This window comes from Mycena indigotica (genome assembly GCF_014461135.1).
Source record: "Mycena indigotica strain 171206Taipei chromosome Unknown Mind.scaff0009, whole genome shotgun sequence".
In the NCBI taxonomy this organism is placed as follows: domain Eukaryota; kingdom Fungi; phylum Basidiomycota; class Agaricomycetes; order Agaricales; family Mycenaceae; genus Mycena; species Mycena indigotica.
Window position 1 is genome coordinate 3,795,652 of NW_023503008.1, and position 22,156 is coordinate 3,817,807.

A 22,156-nucleotide genomic window follows, 5' to 3' on the forward strand; every position below is an offset into this window, starting at 1 on the left:
GATAAATCTTGAACGCCTTGGCAGCCGCTGAAGGCGAAACGTTGAATCTTGTGGGGCACATGCCAGCTTTGTTGAGGATCGCTTTCAGTGTGGTGTCGGACATGAGAGCCACGATGACGATCTAAACACTCAGGTGATTATCGCGCCATTGAATGGTTGATTCACTGACATTGGGATCCAATGAAGGGGTCTCTAGTTGGAGGCGCTGCTCAAACACAACTGCAGAGACAACTGCTCCGAGAACTTGACGGCCGAGAGCAAGTAGCATTTCCCAGTGTGGCGAACTCTTCCAGTCGAACGCGAGGTCAGTGCAATTGAGTGAGAATGCTTTGAACCAGGTTGGACTTTCATGCACTGGACAGTCGGGAGGAGGCGCTAGGAATGATTTGATGACTTTCTGAATATAGAATTGAAGATTCAAATTCCCTAATCAAAATGAACATGGAGGAGGTCAAGACGGTTGAGTCAACTCACCTCGGAGTAGCAAGGCTGCCGAGGAGGAGAGGTCTGAACGATGTTTATCGGCGGACGCACAGCAACACACTGGGAGGCGTGTTGGTAGAGCACCATTGAAACGACCTGGTTTTGAATACGTCGACCTGCGACTTTTCTTTGGGCGACTCGATTTGCTACTTCGTGGCGTCGAATGGATGTTTGGTGCGATAGACTTGCCGTACCGATTGAAATTATCGCTGAAACAAAATGTCAGCCCGTACCAATCACAGGAGCGCAAGCGAACGAGAATGCAAGCAATTCCAATCGTGTCTGAACTGAGATCAGTATCATAAAGGACTTGCTCAATTCGGTGTACACACCCAGCCTTCAGCAGATAAGACGAGACTATCTAGGACATAGCGCACGTCCTTTTGTGCACCATCTCTAGTAAACAACCTGCAGCCATCAACAGACGGCGGGAATTACAGGTTGGAGTAACTCACCGAGAAGTTTGAATGAGGGGGAATGGGTCATCGAACAGCTCTTTGACGTCGTCCAGCAGCTCGCCAAAAAAGACATTCACCAAAGACTGCGCCGCAACTCGATTGTGGTCTTGAAGCTTCCAAACGGCTGCAACGAGATAGTAGAGCAGGTCCAGGTCCCCGACATCATCTCGCCCAACTACTTGCTGTATTTTGAACCGATATGCCAATGTTTCGACGAATTCGTCATGCAAGAGAATGTGGAAAATGGACTACCGTCGACTTCAATGAGCCAACAATATAGGATGATGACGGAAGGGGAAAGACCTTGAGTGGAAGCTGTGGCCAATGAGAGGATGGCACCACTGACGCCATGGATGAAAGGAGGGCAAGTTTGGTATGAACACGGCCAGCCCCAGACTTGGCTAGCAGCTCGCTTGGCGAGAGAATCGCGAGGTCGCCAACTGCATCGTCCACAGGTTGAGCTTGGCTTGGTGGGAGAAGTATAGGCTCGAGCGATTGGAGTTGGTTGTCGCGCCAAAGTCGAACAACGTCGTATACCTCGTTGTTGGGGGCCATGGTCGTTGAAGGCAAGAAGCAAAAGCAGAAGCACCTGTCACCGGCTGTCAGCGGTCACGACAGATGGGGCAGAGGAAGCATCATCATGCCGGCATCTTGACGCACGGGTTATTAGCGTCAGATGCCAATGTCACAAGTGTAAGTCACAGCAAAGGTGGCTTGCGGTTCGATCCTTCTGACGGACAGTGGCATTTCCAGTGGGCAATACCTTCCACCGTCTTGGATTCATGGGCGGGTGAGAGTGGGGTTGTTCCTTTTGTCATTTTCATTTAATTTCCTTTTTTTTTTTCCTTCTTTTTGGCTGAAATAGCAAGGCCTTACCAGAGTTCACTTCTCACATTTATGGCTTATGAGTTACGACAAGATTTTATTTCTCCCCGGTAATGTCAATGCCAAACCGTTGCCCACCCGTCTTGCAAGTGTTATATTATCTTAGTGTTTTATCTAATACCCACTGAACAAATCATAAGTATACAAGTTGCTTCTATTGACTGACTAGAAAACTCAACCGTGCCATTGATTTCTAAGGATTTGTGACTGTCAGATCTAATAATGAAGAAGAGTTGTACACTCACGATCTGAACAAATCCCAACTTCCCCATACACTAACATCATTGGTACCCTCGTTCAGTTCAATCTGTGCTACTCCAGGCAGCGCTTCAACGTAACTGCCGAGCGGCGAAGCAGTATTGAGGATACACAATCGGTCCAATTCACACCCCATTGAGCAGATGATGGCGGGAAGCGGTGAGAATACGTCGTCAGGCCACGCAATCATGTCTTCATCAATGGAGAATCTCCGAAGAGCTGGGGCACGGAATGCACTCAAGAGGTCGTATACTTGGTCGGAGGCTGAAAAGCTGGCGCTGGTAATTAACGTCTCCAGCCGGGGAAATGAGAATTTTCGGATGGCCCCGGGCCAGGAAGCTTTGTCCTCCCGAGACTCCTCTGAGAAGCGCAACACACACGCGACGAGATTGGGTGTCTGGCCAAGGATGTCAACAGCGGAGTCGATGTCTGTGTAGGAGAGGTATAACATTGTCAGTTGACTCCAAGGCAGCAAGTCATGTATGATTTGCGCACAGACGAATCGCAGGTTGCAAAGATCAAGGAAAGCTGTGAAGAGATTCGGAGCATGGAGTTGACCAATAAGCACGTCTATGTATGTGTTGCCCACAAATCGGACTTCGAGGTCACATAGAAATGGCATTGGTCCTTGGACGAGCTGCTGGATATTCCATTCTTCATCACCAGGAATTTCCAGCGCAACGTGCTGCCAACGTGCAGTTTGAGAGCAAAATAGAAGTAGTGCCTCTTCGCGGAGAGCGGCCCCGGGCCGGTTTGATATTCTATGGTCGCCCAGTAAAAGTGAGAGTGCCGTATTCTGCGACCTCTCCAACCAGACTCGCGCCATTTTGAGATCTAGTTGGGGGACATGGGTTTTCCCCGAAAGAAATACCCCGATGGCCCGCCACAACATCGGGGTGGTAATTGCGATTTCACGCCATAGCTTGCATATTTGTGTAAGCGTTGTAGGCGACTGGTCGCCGAGCAGTGGTGGACAAATGGGATATGGTGGAAGGTACTGCGAGAAAATCTCGGCAACGATTTCGGTGGGCAGAGTGAGAATCGAAGAGCTAGGCGGTGGTGGGACAGACTCGGATAGCCTCAGACCATCAAACGCAACAATTGTCGGTGTAAAGTTTTCACTCGTCCCGGAACTTGATTCTAACTCTGTGGTCATCGTCAAAGCCCGTGGTTCAAGTTTCGTGTCGACACCGTTGAGAGAGTCTGTAGTACATGAGGTACGGAGCCTCGTGGACGGTCGACATTCATGACACAAGTCAAAACACACTTTTGTGGCGCCAGGCCGATCAGGCATCACTCGAGCGGATATATTTGGTTTGTGGTACTGACTGAATGTTTAGACCATCCCACGACCCCAGTCCTCACCAGGACAACTATTAGTAAAACAAATCCGAGCACCTAGTATACTACCCCGGCCTTCGTATTCGTCAGTGACAAGTATATCGCTCGAGGAAACAATACACAGTTCCTCTAACCTGCACCCAAACGCCTCGATGAGCATGTTAGGTTTATATTCGATTCCAAGTCGACTAGAGGAAAGAAAGGGGATTCTGATATACCAAAGCGTTGCAGCACTGGTACTCGGAACAGGGTAAGCAGGTCGGTCAATCATGCATCGTCTTTCGCTGCTGAAGCGCTGAAGACTGGACGATAGGTATACGTCTCGACCACTCCAGCTGCGTATGTGCAGGCCCCCATATGGATATAAATAGGAAGAGTGCGAGAACAGTGCCACCAAAGAGAGGTGCAGTTCAGGGAATTCGTCACGAGTGAATAACGACGTGGCTCGCCATAGCTTCGGTGTCGAATGGGCGATTTGGTGCCAAGGACTACAGATTTTGAGTAGATTTTATCGGGGAGTCGTCACCGATGAGAGAAGGGTAGGCGGATAAGCTGGGAGAATCAAGGAAGATTTCTGACACAATTTCGTTGGGGAGGGTCGAAACAGGGAAAAACCTATCGTGGCTTGCCGAGTGCGTTAATGGAGATAACATTCTTGGTTTGAGATACTGGCAACGGTGGTGGAGGTCTGGACATGCTGACGCTTGGAGATGGCAGTTGAGTGCAAGAGGCAAAGTCACATCAGCACGATGGTTCACATTGGCTCGACTTGAAGTTTTCTGTCTGTAAGAGTCGAATTTAGCTTCCGCCAGTTACAGCTGTAAATTGCTGTTGGAGGGTCTGAAGCAAGAAATGGCACACAATTGATCGCATCACCAGTTTCTTCTCTTCCCCCAGTCGTCCACCACTTGTTGGGAAATGGCTTCATGTGCCTTCATAGATGAACAGGTACTGTAAAATTACTTTATATATTCATATTCCTGACTCCATTCTCAAGTGATCTGCTAGTAGAGCCCTTCATCCTTCGACATTGAAACCCTGTTTTCTCAACATCTGGGCATTCTCCGGCGTGTATTCAAGAGCGTTGTTCACCGACAAGGTTGCAGTGTTGAGTGTGATGTCTCGGTTGGCCGCTGGACCCAGTAGGACTCTTACATGGACCGAAGATGTGGATTCCTCCTGAGGTGGGTTTAAAAATGTAAAACCTTTCAGCAAGATAACTAATACGCTTACCAGAACAAGACACGGCGTGTAAACGAACACACTCCCAGTCGAGCTTTGCATGAGGATTGGCGCGAATATCCGACTCGGCATCGTGGCTTTCATCTTGTGCGCTTTTGGCCTTTTGCTTGAGGTCTCGGAATCCAGCGTGTTATTGACGTCTAACGGGGCAATTTCGTGGTGCTGTGGCGAAAAGTGCTTCTCGCTGTGCTGTCCGTTTCGAGGGTCCGCGTAAGCAACGAGGTATGTGCGGTGTTGGGTACCGTCCTATGAGCGGTTATTAATCTCCAACTATTAATACTCCATAGGTGGCACCTCATTCTCCATGATCACTGGACGTATTACTTGACCTGTAGTCCACTCTGTGAAGCTATTGGTAGGTGGGCTCCATCGACGAATGCGAACGGTGTCTCCGATCTAGCAGCCATATCAACACCAGGACTAAATCGGACTTGAACGGACGGTGTACTTGCCATAAAATAGTCAACTCCTTCAACGAGGTCAATTGGTGCGGGCAGCCGCATCTGTGCTTTCGGGGAAGTTTGAGATTTGGTGGTGTTCTTTTTACGAGGGAGGGCTCGAAGCGCTGCACTCGTCGTGCCAACACCCTGGCCACCCTGGCCACCATCCGTTCGTGGCGTGGCCGAGCTATTCGTCGGAGTCTGCATCGTTGCCGGGTATGCTTGGTAGCGCTTCGAATTTGTCGTGCCACTTCCACTTGTGTAAGCGGCACTGAGAGGTGGTGGGCCAGGTGGGTAATAAATTCGCTGCTGAGAAGGATTATACCCGTCTGGATACCAAGTCGCCATCTTAGTCGGAGGAGGAGGTCGAGTTGAGTTGTAGGGGAGGATGGGAGAGTGATCTGTGCATTGTTTGCGCGTTTTTATACGCGTCAGACGTAGGTTGTGCTTTGACTTTCCTAGGTTGCAGGACCGTCAATGGCTTATGCGTCTGCCCAGATCGGGAACTACCGCTTTTGAACCAGTTTTTGATGTCCGTCTGTGCTAGGAGCGTAAGACGGCTACAGGGAATGTAGGCTTGTTCTGGTTCTATTGGGGGGTCTATACTTATATTCCCTTGTGATTCAGATTGGCCCTTATAAGCTGGGCAGTGACACTCAGCAGAAGGACTGCCAACGTCGGCGTTAGCTACGGGGACGTGGAAATACGAGCACCTCTTGGAATAAACGTCTGTCAATCGCTACTTTGAATCCTGGCGATGAATAGCGGCAAATGACACGGTACATACAACAATCGATGCGGCTCAGATTCATATATGTGTCCATTATTAGAGTTGAATGCTCGTTGCTCTAGCCCTAACCCTAGCACAGTACTTAGTTGCAGTGCCTTCTGATGCGTTGATTCCGCATCTGATTCCGGCTTGACAGCCATGATCCGGACCCCACAATCTCTTTGCCTCAAACCATGACCAGTCTACTACGCGTTGGAGCTCTGTCCCGTCGCGCTGGCGCGCGGAACCCCAAGATAATCTCACAGCGCTCTATGGCGTCATTCTACAACACAGACATCGCTGGGCTCACCAATGAAGAAGCCGAGTTCCGAACCGCTGTAACAGAATTCGCAGCCAAGGAGGTCGCACCGAGAGCAGCAGAAATTGACAAGACAAACACCTTTCCTTCGGTATGTCTACCCTCCAAAACCAAACAGGGTTATTGCCTGACGTGTAGGTAGGACCTTTGGCGGAAGATGGGCGACATGGGTCTACTTGGGATCACCGTCTCCCCCAAATACGGCGGGTTGGGGCTGGGCTATCTGCAACACACGCTTGCTATGGAGGCCCCTTTCCCACGCGTCTGGCTCTGTCGCGCTATCCTATGGCGCGCACTCCAATCTTTGCGTGAACCAGATCCATCGTCATGGCACGGAAGCGCAGAAAGAGAAATACCTCCCAGCTCTGATCAGTGGCGAGCACGTCGGGAGTCTGGCCATGAGCGAACCGGGGAGCGGGAGCGATGTCGTCAGCATGCAGCTAAGGGCCACCAAGGTCGACGGTGGGTGGAGTCTGACGGGGAATAAATTCTGGTGCATTTTTTTCTACTACTTTATGCAACGCTTCTGATGAGGAAAAGGATAACAAACGGACCCTCTGCGTCGACACTGGTGGTATATGCCAAGACAGCGCCAGAGAAACATTCAAAAGGAATCACTGCTTTCCTCATCGAGCGCGGTTTCAAGGGCTTTTCCACCAGTCCCAAGCTCGACAAGTTCGGGATGCGAGGCAGCGACACGTGCGAGCTCGTGTTCGAGGATTGTTTCGTTCCAGACGGTACAGAGCTTGCACTCTGGCAACAAGCACTGTTTGACACTCGACAGAGAATGTACTGGGAAAAACCAACAAAGGCGCGGGTGTGCTCATGTCCGGGCTCGACTTGGAGCGGCTTGTGCTTAGTGGGGTGCGTTTTTCTCCTTATAATTGACTACCAATGGAGCTTCTTTCAGGGTCCATTAGGGTATTCATCTTCGCCTCGGATCGTTCTCCTCTCATCACGCGATTCAGACTTATGCAAGCCGCATTCGACTTTGCTGTCGAGTACGTCCACGAGCGAAAGCAATTCGGGCAGCCCATCGGGACATTCCAGCTGATGCAAGGCTGGTGTAGTTCTGGCCCTCTTTCATTCCTGACTTCATCCAGGTAAAATTGCCGACATGTACACCAAGCTCAACGCCAGCCGGTCGTATGTCTACGCCGTTGCGCGGGCATGTGACCAAGGTAAACTCAGCAGACGCGACTGCGCGGGAGCGATACTATACTCGACCGAAAAGGCCATCGAAGTCGCTATTGACGGGCAGCAGTGCTTGGGTGGGAATGGGTATATTAACGGTCAGCGCCGCATCGTCAAAGTTTAGTATAGCTGACCCGACCCATTCTTAGACTACCCCATGGGTCGCATAGTGCGCGATTCGAGACTATATGCTGTCGGCGCGGGCACTCAGGAGATTCGGCGGATGCTAATTGGGAGGGAGTTTAACCAGGAGCTGCTAAGCGATTGAAAATTGTATCACATTTGAGCAAGAACAACAAAATAAGTTAAGAAGAATCAGGCACGTGATCGCGTCCATAACCACAAATTCACGCCCGGGGCGACAATTGAACCAGCAACTTGCCCCCAACGCTCGTCACGAATGCATCGTCCAAAGCATCCACCCAGCTCCCATTCTCCTCCATTCCGGCCCCGAACCGGAGTTCATACCGCTTCAGCAGGGCACTCGCGACCATCAGCATCTCGCGCCATGCCAAACCTTTCCCTACGCAATTTGCCGCGCCGTAGGAAAAGGGAATAAATGCCAGGTGGTCAAGCACTTCGTTGGATGAGCCCCCGCGGAGCCAGCGGTCAGGATCGAACTTGTCTGGATTTGGGAAGAAATGGCGGGGGTTGCGGTGGACAGCATATGCGGGCACGTAAACTTGTGTGTTCTCTGGGATTATTTTCCCGGCGACGACTCCCACGGCACCGGGGGGGATTTGGCGTGGACCGCCAGTGGGGACGGGAGGGAAGAGGCGCAGGGCCTCGTTACTTGAATAAGTCGTGGTTAGAGTATGGGAGAAAATAATTGTAGCTGAACGCACAAGCAGGCTGTAAGATATCGCAATTCTCCGTGTTTCAAAGAGTCAAAGACGGAATCTGGGTCGGGGTAGACGGCATCGACCTCAGCCTGAACCCGCGCAAAGACATCTGGATTGCTTAGCAGACACCAAATGAAGCTATGCAAGTCATCAGTTGGTAGCAGCCGGACAGGAAGAACACACACCTGCTCAGGGCGACTGAAGAAGTATCCGACCCAGCGATAATGGCCAATACTCCATCACCTATGACATCTGCCATGGTTGGTCGTTTCTTTTCATGTCCTTCCTCGTCCATCTAGGTTAGGTTAGCCTTCGTTGAAGTGATTCAGGATATGTTGTACAAGATGAAACCATAAGTCCTTATTCAGCTTGGGACCGGATTTTGCCCGGTTAACGGCGCATGCAGCACCGAAACGACGTAACCGTTTGGTATTCCGCGTGAGCATCGGAATTTTGTAGAGCGCAGGCGCAAGCCAAGGAAGTTGAGAAAGAACCGCGATAGTCCTACAAAACCATCGGCATTTGGCTTTTGTCGAGGCCAAACGACTCACTTGGCGCCATCTTTTATCAAAGTCCAATACCCTTCGTTGTCTTTACCATCGCGAAGCATTTCGAACCCACCACCGAAGCTATATATGGCCAGTCAGAGCAGAGTTGTTTAAAACTGATTAGGCTCACGCCATGTCGCCCATAAAATCGAACCTAACCAAATCAATAAGCTGCATATGAGGGGGCAATCAGAGTACTCGCATGAGATAGCTAAACCAAGCTGCCATGTCAATTTCGCTTTTAGTAGAAGCGAACTTGTCGAAATGTTCCAGCAGTTGCCTGAGGCGTTTCTCCAAGATGAGCTCGAAATCCCGAAGCGATTCAGAGCTCATTCCGCGGTTCCAAATGCGCCGTCGGTTTGCATGGGCATCACCGCGAGATGTAAGCAGACTACGTGTACCATGAACGGGGTCCACGCGAGGCTCGTAGTCTGGGAAGGCATATCAACAATGGCAACTGCTGTTCATCAAGAAGGACTCACATTGGCCCTTGGGAAAGCCTCCGGTGCCAAACACCGACTTGATTGCTTCGACATGAATCACTGAAACCTCATTGGGGCCTAAGAAGCACCGTCACCAGCCAAGTCAATCAAGTCAAGGGAAGCTCACCGACGCGGACAAAATCGCCATATTGGTCGTGGAGAGCTTTGAACACTCGGTGTTGTTCTCCACTGAGCACAAGTCGTACGGACCACCACTTGCTGATCTTGGCCAATGTTGGACCGGGTATATGTGCGAGCGGGTGCCACGGAGAGAGACGATACACGCCAATGGAAAGTGTGAGCGTTGCGAGGAAAGCTGACGTTGTTGTCAATACGTTGGCTGCGGAAAGGGCGTTGAAGGCCAGTGTTAGCGCTAGTGGCTGCACGATAATGGCCAAGAATGAGACGTTGACGTTTTGTGGCTCAAAACGATTGAAATAGACATGGTTGAGCTGGGAGGAAATAAAAGAGAGAAGAGAGAGAGAGAGAGAATTAGTCAGCTTGTGATGGCAATGTTGATCCAAGGCTCACGCACCAAGCCCAAGACGACTGCAGCGGCGATGGGCGGTTGGGGGGTCATGGCGAGAGCCACGAATCGATACCCACCCCAAAGCACTTTGTCAGCCTTTTATATGCCCGTATTGGCATCGGTAGACTTGCCACATTGATGACGGGATTTAAAGAAGACTGATGTCGCTAGACTTGGAGCGTTCGCCGCTGTTGCTCTATACAAAACCGACCTGGTAAGTCGGCATAAGGATGTCCATATTCAAGGTCCATGAGAGAGAAACCAGGACCGCAAGTTTCCAACCGCCGGTGTTGAACCGTCGACCACTTTCCACCCACTGGCATGATATCCTCGCAGTCCAGGCTAATAAGTGCCGGGGCCGGCCCGGGTGCTATCCGACCCTAGGTATCTTAGACTTTTTGGACTCTTCATCAACAAGTTTACCTGAGCAGCAGCTTCTAAACTTGAAAACTCGAAGCCTTGCAACGGATCGATATCGATAGGTGTCAATGGCAGTATGCCATTAGCAGGATCCACAACATTCTTGGGGCGAGGACTACACGACTCAACACTTCTTTCCAATTGAAGAAATGACAACGATTAAACACGCGCCTCATGTGATCGCGACGAATTCTATTGATAGTCTAGCGCAAACTGCAACTATTATTAGTCCATCCTCTCTCAGTGGCCTTTCTCCCTTCTAATCTTCCTCTTCCCACCATCGGATTTTGGGGCCGGTTCCCCATGCTTGCTAGCCTTGACTGTAAGCGTTTTCTTGATGCGCTTCCGCTCCTTCAGATCGCCATGGATGCCCCATCCAAACATGATGAAGAACAGCCTGATGACGTTATTCGGTGATATTGACGCCAGCAAAAACACACACCAGCGCAAACGATCCGGACGGAATAAGTGAAACATAAATAACCAAATAGCTGGAAAGCAAGAGTGAGATGGTGCTTTGGTTCGCGCCATAACGCACTGAGTTCAGCGTATGTGAAGAATCCGAGAGGACCACCCTTCGCCCCGCGCTTGAGGAAGCTGATCAAGTCAACCCAAAGCTTCATGTCTTTCGGTATCGGACGCGTGTTCGGGTCGAGAAGAAGCGTGAGCAAGATCCGGGTGTCTAAATCGGTCAGAAACGTTCATGAAGAGTCACAGAAACCCTTACATATCCCTATATGGCTGTTGTTGACGTCAGTCTATGGCCGCAAACGAGCGAAGAAATAACATACAAATGTCCACTGTAAGCTTTTTTCAGTTACGCGCTAGTCCACGAGAGTTGAAACCTACACTGTGCCAATCGCGCTCATGTAAGCCGAGTTGGTCAACAACACGCTCCAGTCTTCGGTGGAGAAGTTTTGGAGATACAAATCCGGGCGCTAAGCTCTCGTGAACACCGCAATATCGAGCAAAACGTCTACAAACCTGATAACCCTCAGGGAATAGCTCGTCTGGAAGAAAATCGATGCTTGGCTTCTCATATCCAGTGGCTAGCACAATCAAATCGGCGCTGATAGTCTGTGTTGGAGAAATATTAGAATGAGATTAGATGGGCAACAAACAAACCGACCTCTTTTCTACCTTTGTCATCAAGCTTCGTTCCGCGTTCTCTGACATTGACATGTACGCCTTGTTCAGTGAGCCGGACAGGGTCTCCATGGATATATCGACATGCGCCAGAACGGACATGACCCAAGAACGCATCGTTTACAACCTAGAATTGAGGACGTGAGTCGATGAAATTTCGACTGAGAAAAATTAACAAACTGGAGTACCCTCAAATAGACCACTGTCCATAGGAACAAGGTCCTTGACGCCGTAATATTGCCATTGTTTGAGAAAGGCTTCCCAAAGGAAACTATCCAGAAAGTCTAAGGTGACGCGACAAGCCAATCAAAAAGCTCACCTGAGAGGCATTTCCCGACCAAATGGTTGACAAGCAAGGAAAGTATCGAAGAAGATGTTTCTAACAAATGATGAAATCAAAATGCCTTCTTGAGATCGTGAGGCACCCACCTAGGAATGATCCATTTGTCCGTTCTCGCAATCATAACGACGCCTCCAGCACCGCGCTGGATAGCAGCTTCAACAGCTTCCACTCCACTTGCACCGCTACCAATGACCACCACTCGCTTTCCTATGCGACCATGAGTTTGATTTTCGCTCATGCGAAGGCTGACCTTTAATAGCTTCCTCAGACACAGCATCTGAATCTAGTTCTGAAGAGTGAACAATAGGTTTCTTGAAAACGCTGCCATTGTTTTCGGTTGGGTTATCCGAGTCTTCTACCAGTTATGATTAGATAGTCGAGATCGAGTAGAATGCAACACGCCTGTTTGTTCCCCTTTGTCCTTCGGCATACCATCAAGATGAATCCACTTCGGCTTCCCACATGTCCCAATGTTGACGATGACTGCACTAAAAGGCCCCTCCTCGCCGTTGTTGATGAGCCATTGGTGTCGGCCAAACTGGTCATCGTCTGCTCGTTTGACGGAGGTGACACGAGTCTCAAACCGCGTCCTGGATTCCAGCTTGTATTCTTCCCAGACTCTAGCGATCTCTAAATTACGCGTTTCAGCTAAATTGTATGCGAAAGCTGCCGAATCACGCACCACTGAGAATTTCATCTCTCAGTGGAAAGGCATTGCGCCAGACAACGGCAGGATGAAAACGGTATAGATGGGAGTTAAGCTAGTCGCGTGAGTTGACACAACGGACCGGGAGAGCTGCTACTAACCTGTAGCCCACTCGTCGAGTTCTCGTGAGCCCATATTCCACCGAGCGAGGACCGTGATCCAGCTTCAAATAACACGACTTCGAAATTATGGGCAATGCAATGTCTACAGGACAATTCAGTGTGGGGGTCTGCAGGAAATGAAAGGAGCGCACGCAGCAGAAGACACGCCAGTTAGGCCAGCACCGATGACCGCGACTCGTCCATATGGGTTTGGTAGCGGGTCTGCGTGTTTCGGAGGTGGTGGCTTGAATATGGCGACGACGATGTATTGAACGAAGATATAGCAAAGGCGCCAGATAGCTTTGATGGTCGTCCATGGGTTGAGAATGGGCGGCAGGGCCATCATGGTTGGGTGGAAGAGAAGACCAGAGTGTTTTTCCAAGCTGTAATGCGACGCAGGAATGACGTCACGCGAAATCATCGAAGTGGCCAAAAATAGCAATGCCTAGTGGATGTACACCATGCGTGTGGCAATGCGGAATCCATTTCCTTCCTTTTCGTTATTGTCAAGATCTTTCTGCTCGTCATACATAAGCTTGTGGAGGTCGGGACCGAACTCACGGATGACTCACCAACGTTTCTCGACATCTATTTGCGATGAACGCTCAGGCTATCCTGCGTGCTTTGCAGCTTCCTAACGGTAGCACCGTAAACAGCATCTATCTCGTTGGTTCTCGTCTTTGGGGTACGGAAACACCGAAAAGCGACTTCGACATTCTTGTGGTTGTTGAAGCTCCTTCGTCCCATGCTACCCTCCAAAAGAGCCAGCACAAAGGCAACTACGACATGACTGTCGTCACCGAAACCCAATTCCGGGCTCAGGTAGAGGCAGGAAGTCTTATCGAGACTGTTTGTTGTCTGCTTGACCCCGATTCCGACACCGTCTTGCATCCTGTCCCGGAAAAAGGTGCACCGCTCAACAAGGAAAGACGGAAACTGGTGTCGTTGGAGGCAATGAGGGCGTGGATCGATGAACGAGCTCGCCGTGACCTAGAAAAGGCAGAAAAGTTCTGGGTCAAGGGAAGTTCGAGCCGTGAAAACGGGTGGAAGATACTGCATCATTCCTTAGCAGCGGAGTGCATTATGGGAGGGCTTTTAAGTTCCACAAAAACCACTTGTGCTCTCGGAGACCTTGTGTTGACGACGTTGCAACTTCAGGAAATGGTTGAGTTGGGATGGCAGGAGAATGATAGGCAATGGTTGGAAATGGAATGGGTGAATGCTCTTGAGGAATACCACATTCGTATGAAGCTAGTCAAAGTTAGCTGGGGCTGATTTCTGCTGAGGAGAGTACCGTTGAGCGATGTTTTACCGATAATTTGCAGTGGAGTGTTTGCTTGCTTCTCACGACGATGATCTCTTGAAAACGAGTCGCGCCTCGAGCCTCCATGATCTCGCTGAGGCTCTGTGGTCACTGTCCATAGCCAACATGAAGCCCACCGAAAATCTCGATGAGGTCTCGAAATTGGCGCGTACGTAATGCCGAAGTAAACACCGTGATGGGGTACCACACCGCCAACGCATGTCTTCCTTCTTCTCCCTCTTCTGCTGCTGTGGCCACGACGGCGACAGCGCTAAGGCTGATGACCAGATTGACGAACACTCGCGTCTCATCCCGTCCAACATCGATGCTACACCGTGAGTCTTTGTTATTCAAGACGAGAAAATCTAACCACCCACTGCCACATAGAAGTCCCAGTGTCGAGTACACAGACCATCAAAGAATGCAAGAACGACTGGTTACCATCGTTCGCGCGAAGGAGAGGTATGTGTTATGGGTCTGCCGAACGGCGTTCATTTCCAGTCGGCTAAAAAGTTTGGTGTCACAGGAAAATGGTCAACCTCACCTCCCAAATCCCTTTCAACCTTCACAACCGCATAATAACGCCCAAATCATCGCTCTCCCGCTCAGTTTCCCTTTCTACTGGTCGTCCGGAACCTTTTCACCCCACATATGACGTCCGCGAGCCGTTGACGGTTGAATTGAGGTCGGAAGCACTCCCAACCGATAAACCACGAAACGTTTCGGACTCGCACTCGCGGGAAGTCTCTATTGCACGCGACCCAGAGCAGCCACGAGAGCCTGTCTTCAATGTCCGATTGGTCAAACCTGAACCGACTGTGCCCCAAAGAATAGGCCGACCAAGGCATCGCGCTTTTGGCTCCCCAACGCCGAGTACCAGAAATGCAGAAACATTTTCAGATGCGTCCTCAGTGAGTAACATCTTTGGATTACTTTCCCATCAGCTAAATTTGAACGACACTTGTAAGGCACAGGTACCGTCCCCATCTGACATACAACCGCTGGACGAAATATGTTGGAACTGGGGCGACCCGACGCCTTCACCGGAAAACTAGTGACGCACTAGCACTTTCTCTACGTACACCCGCATTATCACCTCCTGCATTCAACCGCATATTTTTCTCCCCTCAACTGTTCTCACCATTAGATATAATAGATGCGCATCGTAAATTTTGGCTTGTTGGCCTATCGCCAACAACGGCATAAGAGGCTCGCGAAAGCGGCAGCCTGCTTGAAGCTGCTTCTGGCCATCGCGAACTGTCTGAGGCTTTCACAACTGACCTCTTCGACCTCGACCCTACCAAGATCTGCAACCAAACGGAAATTTCCCACCAAAGTTCTCACTAAATTCAAGATCTGACCGCCACATCTGGCATCGTAAACTTGTTCGACTTGCAAACGCATGCACCGTAGGGAGACCCATCCAGGTGTGTGTTATCGATTCTTCAAGCCTCTATCTATAGCTCAATGACTGTCCTAGCCCAAGTTGTAATTTCACGCGTTCACGCGGATGCGCATCATGAAGGCAGCCGATACGTGTCTGAAGGCTCCAAATTTTTTCCATATATGGTCGAGAGGCTCCACCAAATGCTCTTGCACCAGCGTTAACTCTTATGGCACAACAACACTTGCAAACAACTGCTCCTGCAATCAGCTGTATTCTAGGGCCCTTACTAGACATGTAACAGATCCATGGACGTGTCCAGATGGACCGTGTGACAACGGTCCATGAGCTCTTGCACTGGTCTCATACCCCGACATTCTTTCCAGTGGCGCATATTATAGCACTTCGGATTCTACTTAATTTTTTTCCAGGATTGAGTCGTCTGTAACGACAGCTGGTTGATGAGACTGCGTTCTTTCGAGAATCGCTCGCTGCGGTCCACGATTTGAGTGTTTGGCGCAGGGATTCTCTCCACATCCTCCAGTCACCATTCGGCCCTGTCGACAGCTGACACCCGATGCTTCGACATTCAACAAAACCAACAATCACCTCGATGCCTTCTCTCTGTCTTCTTTCCCATGGAGCGAGTGTTTTTCCCCGCTCTCGCTCTAGGCATCGTACGTCTCCTCTCCAATCCCAAAGTTTTTTAATCGCATTTGCAGGCCACCCATGTCGTCTACAATCGGTATGAACCGAACAGCGCGAACACTGTTATTCCGGTGCTATTTGCTCTCCCACCCGCACTTGTTTCTCTTCTCAATTTGCCGCTTTCCATCGCAAATCTCAGTTCGAGCTATTTCACGTTTCTCACCTCACTCAGTCTTTCGATTGTCATCTACCGGCTTTCCCCATTTCACCCACTCGCGCAGTATCCAGGCCCCGTCCTCTGCAAAATCACTGAGCTCTGGACGGTTTGGGTGGCTTATACTGGCTACCAACATCGATATTTTAAAAAGCTCCATGACCACTATGGGCCTTTTGTTAGAACAGGTGTGTTAGTCAGTCCCTTCTAATCCACGTATATATGTAAAACCTCCAATAGGCCCGAATGAGCTTTCCATCATCGAACCACAGACCGTCTCTCAGATTCTTGGTGTGGGGGGACTGGATAAAGGTCGCTGTAAGCGTCTTCCTTCAATATTCAAATGCCGTATCTGAATCTTCCAGACACTGATGCTACTCAGCCTCCCGATGCACCGCGCACTGTCGTTACAATATGGGGCGAAGGGCATACTGCCAAGCGTCGGGTTTGGAATCGCGCCATGACCTCTGCCTCACAGCGCAACTACGACCCATTCCTCATCAGACGCGCCAGACAGCTCATGTCCCATCTTTCCACAGCAGCAGATGATGCTGTGGACATGGTATTTTGGTTCGAGTTGTTCTCGTGAGTGTAACTCGTCTCAATTAAACCTGCATCGCTTACCTTTGAGCTTAGTTTAGACCTGATGGGTGATCTTTCGTTTGTCAGCCCTATGTTTTCACAACTTTTGATTCACACTTGTTACCTAGATTCGGCGGTCCGTTTGAATCGATGCATCAAGGCAAAGACCAGGATAGCCTCGGAGAGCGCATTCACACGTTTACATGGTAGGTGGGGCAGTAATAGCTATGTTTTCATTGTCTCAGAGGAATCCAAGGATCTTCAGTATCACAGGAAAGATACCCTGGATCCTACCGACTCTCAACCTGTTGCCACAAGTGGCCAAAATAACCCGGGAAGCTAACGAGTATGGGCGAACCCTAGCGATTCGACGAATGAAGAATGGCCCTGGAGACGCTGGATCAAAGGATTTGTTCTATCATCTCGTATGTTGTCAATGCTTCCTGTGATTGTGCTGAAGGTGTTCCAGGCCGACGAGGCTGGAGTGGAGAATCAACGACCAACCGTTGAAGAGACTGCAGCGGACGGAATCGTCGCCATCATCGCTGCATCTGACACAACTACTTCGGCTATGAGCAGTCTTGTGTATTTTCTGCTCAAACATCCCAAGACGTTCAAACTCGTGCTTGAGGAGCTTGACCGAGTCTTTCCGGATGGTGACGACGAAGAGGCGCTCTGCGATTTCGCCAAGCATCAGCAATTGGAGTATCTCACTGCTTGCATGTGGGTGGTTTGTTGATCCCGATTGCCAATGTCTCAATGATACCACTAGTAACGAAACGTTGCGATTACATCCACCACTTTTGTCGAATGGTGTACCACGAGAGCTTCTCGAAGGGCAGCCGGAGCGGATATTTGGGGGACTCCTTATAGATGCAACTCTGTCTCTCAACGTTCATCAGGATAATACCTCCGGGCACTACCGTCTATATGCCGAGCTACTCAATGCAGCGCAGCCCAGACCACTTCTCCCAACCCGATGACTTCCTGCCTGAACGTTGGCTGCCAAACTCGGCGTTGGCTCAGCACGAAGCCGGCGCATTTGTTCCGTTCTCGCTTGGCCCGGCGAACTGTGTCGGCCAGAAATTTGCCCGTCGGGAAATTCTGGTTGTGCTAACATTGCTTTTCAAGACGTTCGATGTGGCTTTTGCGGAGGGGTATGAGGATAGCGAGAAGTGGGAGGATGGACTGCTGGATTACTTCGTCGTCGCAAGGGCACCATTGAGAGTAAAGTTGACCTTGAAGCGGGGTCTATAAGTAACCCGGTCGATTCCTCCCTCTTCACTTCTGTGGCGCTTAGACTATTCTAGCAATACCCCATGTACGGACTGGGGCTCCGCGGAGACAATTTTATGACGTCCTTTTACAGTCTCTCTGTCATCCATCCCATTCAGCCACAAGCCTGATCTAGCAGCGTGTTTTACAACTCCAAACTGAAGACTGTCAGCTGGAGCAGGCTGGAGCGATATGGCGCCACCCATCTGGTACCCAAGGGTGCGCGAGTTGATTCTTGATGCTATCACGATAAGACTGCACACACCAAGACAAAATTAATTTGACAGCCGAGGTGCGCACCGTATTCTCTTTTGAGCTGGATTGGTACTGATTACACGAGTAAGTACTTCTCGAATCTCATGACGTTATGATGAGCGCTTGAACTCTCATGTGACCGCGTTCTTGATTGCGCGCAACCCTTCTCGATAACAAGATTACGTGCTCTGAAATCCTTCTGTCATTCAAGTAGCCACTGAACGACGACCAGCCTTGACTATCGTTCACTTCTAGCTGGCTTTGTAGCGCCAATTTGAATTCATCCTGACTTTTCGGACCGCAAATCATGGTCATGGCAGCTATCTGAGCTTCTTTGTTGCTTCTCTACATCTCATCACGAAGTCCCCATTTTTCCAGCAGAATCGACCCATTTGCCACCTTCCACCAAAAAACTCACCTCCTCCTACCGTGTAGCCTTTGATATCCGGCTGAATCTTCAAATATTGATTCCGAAATTCCACGCTTACAAGTCACGTAAATGTCGCAGACCTATATCTACCCGGCCTCAGCTTCAGGCACCTCTTCCTGCCGCCCAATAAATACTGCAGTGGGAGCAACTGCCGCCCATCCCCTGCTTGGTCATGGAGGGGTCATTAATCCTTGCCTCAGTTGCCCTCGGCATCGTCCGTCCCTTTCCCGTTTGTTTTCATACGAAGAGTTGACTTGCTAACAGGCTAGTCATGTCTGTTTCAATCGATACGAGCCTCGCAGCGCCAACACGGCCATCCCAATCCTCCTCTTACTCCCACCTGCGCTCCTCCTTCTCCTTCACCACCCAATAACGACTGTCAGTGTTGCATGTGTTTATGTCGCGTTTTATGTCTCCCTCTCCGCCTCCATCGTCATCTACCGCGTTTCACCTTTCCACCCGCTCGCCAAGTATCCTGGGCCTCTCGTATGCAAAGCAACCAAGCTATGGACCTTGGGAATTTCGATTCGTGGCTACCACTACCTTTATCTCAAGAAACTCCACGATAAATATGGACCATACGTGCGAACAGGTCAACTTTTTTTTAGACTCTATTGGCTCCAGTGGCTGACCGCGATGTCCACTAGGCCCAAATGAACTCTCCGTGATTGATGCCCAAGCAGTCATTCAGATCCTGAATAGTGGTGGACTCGAAAAAGGTCGCTGTACGTCGATTCGTCCATTGTTTAGGTCCTATTCATGGTCTTCTACCAGACTTTGAAGGAGGGCGTCATGCCAGCACTCCCCCCACCATTGTCAGTCTCGTCGGTGATGCCCATACCGCGAAACGCCGAACATGGAACCGGGCGATGACTTCAGCCTCGATCCGTGAATACGACCCCATGCTTCTCAAGCGGACCCGTCAATTGCTGACACACCTGGAAACCACCACGGAGGCAGTCGATATCGTGTTTTGGTTTGACCTTTTCGCGTGCGTTCTTCTGCACAGTTCCTGCTCGCGTAGTTCGCTTACATAAACGTTCAGCCTAGATCTTATGGGTGATCTCTGGTATGCCCAGTTTTTTTTGGCAGGGTTGTTCCGGCTCTGACGTCGGTAGCTTTGGTGGAGGGTTTGAGTTGATGAAGGAGGGCAAAGACAAGGACCGCATCGGAGAGCGGATTCGCACTTTTACGAAGTGCGTTAGGACCTCACCCATCTTGGAAATCATGCTGATGTTTTTCCTTCCAGGGCTTCGACGATATCGGGCAGAATTCCCTGGATTATATCAACGCTACATCTTCTGCCCCAGGTCGGAAAAACTATTCAGGAATTCAATGATTTCGGTCAGGCGTTAGCCATGCACCGCATGCGGAATGGCCCGCCATCGGGGGCGAAGGATATGTGGTATCATCTAGTGGGCATATTTCTCTTCGTTTTTCCTCTGCTAAGCTTGTAGGCGGATGAGGCCAACCTCGAGAAAGACCGCCCAACGCTAGAAAGCTCTGCGGCTGATGGTATTGTTGCCGTAGTCGCGGCCTCCGACACGACTGCTTCCGCAATGAGCAGCTTGATCTGGTTCCTGCTGAATCACCCACAAGCATATCGGCGTGTCCGTGAAGAACTGGATCGGGTCTTCCCAGAGGATGTGGATAACGTCGATGCGCTTTGTGACTTCGACAGACAGCAAGAGCTCAAATATCTGTCGGCCTGCATGTAAGCCTGTGCAGCTTTCGTCGGAGGGAAGCTGAATTTGGACTCCAGAAACGAAGCATTGCGTTTGCACCCACCGCTACCCACTAATGGTGGACCGCGACAGGTGAAGCTTGAAGAAGACGCGCGCATCATTGCTGGGAGGTATGTTGGCCAGCGGTTTATGTCCCTAACTTCCAACAAACAACAGAGTGCTTCCTCCGGGGACGAGCGTCTACACGCCGACTTACGCAGTCCACCGGCGACCCGAATACTTTTCCCAGCCCAGCCTCTTCCTCCCAGACCGCTGGCTAGCCTCGTCGACAGAGAAGCCGCGGTTCAACATTGCAAACCACAACCCCGCAGCCTTCTTCCCGTTCTCGCTGGGCCCCGCCAACTGCATCGGCCAGCGATTCGCACGGCGCGAGATGCTCCTCGTGATGACGATGCTGTTCAAGACGTTCGATATCGCGTTTGCGAAGGGCTTTGATGACCGGCAGACATGGCCAGAGGGAATGCAGGACTTTTTCGTGGCCACCAGGGGCCCGCTCCGCATTCGTGTCTCCAGGAGGACGTAGATGGTTTACTTACTTATAATTACGACATCTACGTTCCACGTGTATATTAGACTGTTTGTAGCGTTTTATACTGCTTTGCATTACGATCATGTGACCGCGATATAGACTGATCCTGATTAGTCATGAGGCTCAACGAAAACTACTATCAGTTGGTGTACTTGAGCAGCTGCAGGAGTGCATCGAAAGTTGTTGTTGTCGTGGTAAGTTACTACCAGGTAAGTAGAATCGTTGGCCCGGGCCGGCCATTAATTGATTAGATGCTGAACATTTCAGGGCCGCCTGGTCTTACTCAATGTTTGTGGCCAGTCATTCTTACGCGCCAGGGAAGGCTAAATTTCAATTATCCACAAACCTGTTCGATTATCCACAAACTTGACGAGACAAAACAACTCGACTATGTACTGAGTCCATTCGCAGCAAAAGACCCGGTTTCACCCGGGCCCATCCACGACGTCTTTCATGCCTTTAGAGAGCAGTCGCGCCGACAGAGGTGGCGACTTCATTGGTGAAAAGGGAGGCGACGCCGGCAGCATCCTGGAAGCTGCAGAAGATCTTGGCTTGGGCTAGAGGGTCACGTGGTCAGAAAGGGCCTTCACGCTATTGGCGAACGACGTACTCTCGGTGTTTTGGCCCTGGAAGTTGCCAGGCTGGACTTGGAAGTAGCGGAAAGTGAGTCCGGCGCCGAGGGCGGGGGCGTAGGACGCGCAAGCGTTACCGAAACTGTGTCAATATTAATCAGAAGCAGTTGGGCACGTGTGGGGCGAACGTACGCAACAGCGAAGCTGACTGGGGTTTCAGAGCTGGGGAGCTGGTACAGCAGACGGTTGTCGGCGGCAGTGGCAAAGCCAACAACCGAGGCAAGGACAGCAAGGGTAGCAGAGAAGCGCATTATGGGGTCGTTGATATGGGTCGTTGAGAGGATGTGAGAAAGAGGCGGATGAGGAATGCAGACTGGACAGTGAGTGCCCTTATATATGCCCCACGAGACGGAAAGAAGTCCCCGCCGTGAGTTGTCGGAAGGGCTGGCGGCGAGACGCCAAGCTGCATGGAGGATTTGACCGGCCTGGTGGTGTTCTGGGAAGCAACACGGGATCTTCGTGAGAACTTGCTGATCGTCTGGTAGATCCTTCTGAGTCCATAAGAAGGAGAGAGTCCAGGAGACTGAGGAGGGAGATGGCCATGTAAGTCGGTCTGGGTAAACTTTGAGCTACATGAGCCAGCAACCTTATGGTCAGTGTCACAGCAAAGACAGAACAAGGCTTCACAATTCATTCGCCTAGCATTCAACAGG

The 22,156-nt window shown here is 50.6% G+C and overlaps 9 protein-coding genes across 9 annotated transcripts; 5 read left to right on the top strand and 4 right to left on the bottom strand.

The window, feature by feature from the left end:
• Positions 1-2,067: 2,067 nt before the first annotated feature.
• MIND_01096300 (F-box domain-containing protein) lies at positions 2,068-3,240 on the bottom strand (the record flags this gene model as incomplete). The annotated part of the gene is made up of 1 exon (XM_037367532.1): positions 2,068-3,240. One exon carries the CDS (start codon positions 3,238-3,240, stop codon positions 2,068-2,070), a length of 1,173 nt encoding a protein of 390 aa, XP_037216926.1.
• A 2,830-nt stretch (positions 3,241-6,070) lies between these two features.
• Positions 6,071-7,657, top strand: MIND_01096400 (Isovaleryl-CoA dehydrogenase; the record flags this gene model as incomplete). Its single annotated transcript, XM_037367533.1, has 8 exons — positions 6,071-6,290; positions 6,334-6,688; positions 6,736-6,932; positions 6,980-7,059; positions 7,106-7,116; positions 7,164-7,261; positions 7,299-7,487; positions 7,539-7,657. 8 exons carry the CDS (start codon positions 6,071-6,073, stop codon positions 7,655-7,657), a joined length of 1,269 nt encoding a protein of 422 aa, XP_037216927.1.
• A 79-nt stretch (positions 7,658-7,736) lies between these two features.
• On the bottom strand, positions 7,737-9,841 carry MIND_01096500 (uncharacterized protein; the record flags this gene model as incomplete). Its single annotated transcript, XM_037367534.1, has 10 exons — positions 7,737-8,181; positions 8,235-8,369; positions 8,417-8,526; positions 8,573-8,735; positions 8,783-8,860; positions 8,910-8,933; positions 8,982-9,210; positions 9,262-9,339; positions 9,389-9,713; positions 9,797-9,841. The coding sequence occupies 10 exons, from the start codon at positions 9,839-9,841 to the stop codon at positions 7,737-7,739; spliced, it is 1,632 nt and encodes a 543-aa protein (XP_037216928.1).
• Positions 9,842-10,450: 609 nt separating this feature from the next.
• MIND_01096600 (uncharacterized protein) lies at positions 10,451-12,927 on the bottom strand (the record flags this gene model as incomplete). Its single annotated transcript, XM_037367535.1, has 16 exons — positions 10,451-10,607; positions 10,653-10,701; positions 10,749-10,892; positions 10,938-10,951; positions 11,002-11,010; positions 11,060-11,148; positions 11,195-11,287; positions 11,340-11,483; positions 11,537-11,627; positions 11,676-11,735; positions 11,786-11,906; positions 11,950-12,054; positions 12,102-12,329; positions 12,382-12,460; positions 12,507-12,609; positions 12,659-12,927. 16 exons carry the CDS (start codon positions 12,925-12,927, stop codon positions 10,451-10,453), a joined length of 1,755 nt encoding a protein of 584 aa, XP_037216929.1.
• Positions 12,928-13,103: 176 nt separating this feature from the next.
• MIND_01096700 (uncharacterized protein) lies at positions 13,104-13,781 on the top strand (the record flags this gene model as incomplete). The annotated part of the gene is made up of 1 exon (XM_037367536.1): positions 13,104-13,781. The coding sequence occupies one exon, from the start codon at positions 13,104-13,106 to the stop codon at positions 13,779-13,781; it is 678 nt and encodes a 225-aa protein (XP_037216930.1).
• A 247-nt stretch (positions 13,782-14,028) lies between these two features.
• Positions 14,029-14,864, top strand: MIND_01096800 (uncharacterized protein; the record flags this gene model as incomplete). The annotated part of the gene is made up of 4 exons (XM_037367537.1): positions 14,029-14,144; positions 14,197-14,271; positions 14,336-14,720; positions 14,778-14,864. The coding sequence occupies 4 exons, from the start codon at positions 14,029-14,031 to the stop codon at positions 14,862-14,864; spliced, it is 663 nt and encodes a 220-aa protein (XP_037216931.1).
• A 967-nt stretch (positions 14,865-15,831) lies between these two features.
• MIND_01096900 (uncharacterized protein) lies at positions 15,832-17,620 on the top strand (the record flags this gene model as incomplete). Its single annotated transcript, XM_037367538.1, has 9 exons — positions 15,832-15,870; positions 15,916-16,243; positions 16,296-16,373; positions 16,421-16,640; positions 16,692-16,715; positions 16,766-16,843; positions 16,894-17,062; positions 17,107-17,360; positions 17,410-17,620. 9 exons carry the CDS (start codon positions 15,832-15,834, stop codon positions 17,618-17,620), a joined length of 1,401 nt encoding a protein of 466 aa, XP_037216932.1.
• A 1,149-nt stretch (positions 17,621-18,769) lies between these two features.
• MIND_01097000 (uncharacterized protein) lies at positions 18,770-20,865 on the top strand (the record flags this gene model as incomplete). The annotated part of the gene is made up of 10 exons (XM_037367539.1): positions 18,770-18,811; positions 18,862-19,189; positions 19,245-19,322; positions 19,372-19,588; positions 19,643-19,666; positions 19,716-19,793; positions 19,847-20,012; positions 20,055-20,311; positions 20,360-20,452; positions 20,499-20,865. The coding sequence occupies 10 exons, from the start codon at positions 18,770-18,772 to the stop codon at positions 20,863-20,865; spliced, it is 1,650 nt and encodes a 549-aa protein (XP_037216933.1).
• A 465-nt stretch (positions 20,866-21,330) lies between these two features.
• On the bottom strand, positions 21,331-21,865 carry MIND_01097100 (Glycoside hydrolase family 81 protein; the record flags this gene model as incomplete). Its single annotated transcript, XM_037367540.1, has 3 exons — positions 21,636-21,865; positions 21,482-21,585; positions 21,331-21,428 (listed from the first exon to the last, which is right to left on the bottom strand). Exons 1-3 carry the CDS (start codon positions 21,752-21,754, stop codon positions 21,331-21,333), a joined length of 321 nt encoding a protein of 106 aa, XP_037216934.1. The 5' UTR covers positions 21,755-21,865.
• Positions 21,866-22,156: the final 291 nt, after the last annotated feature.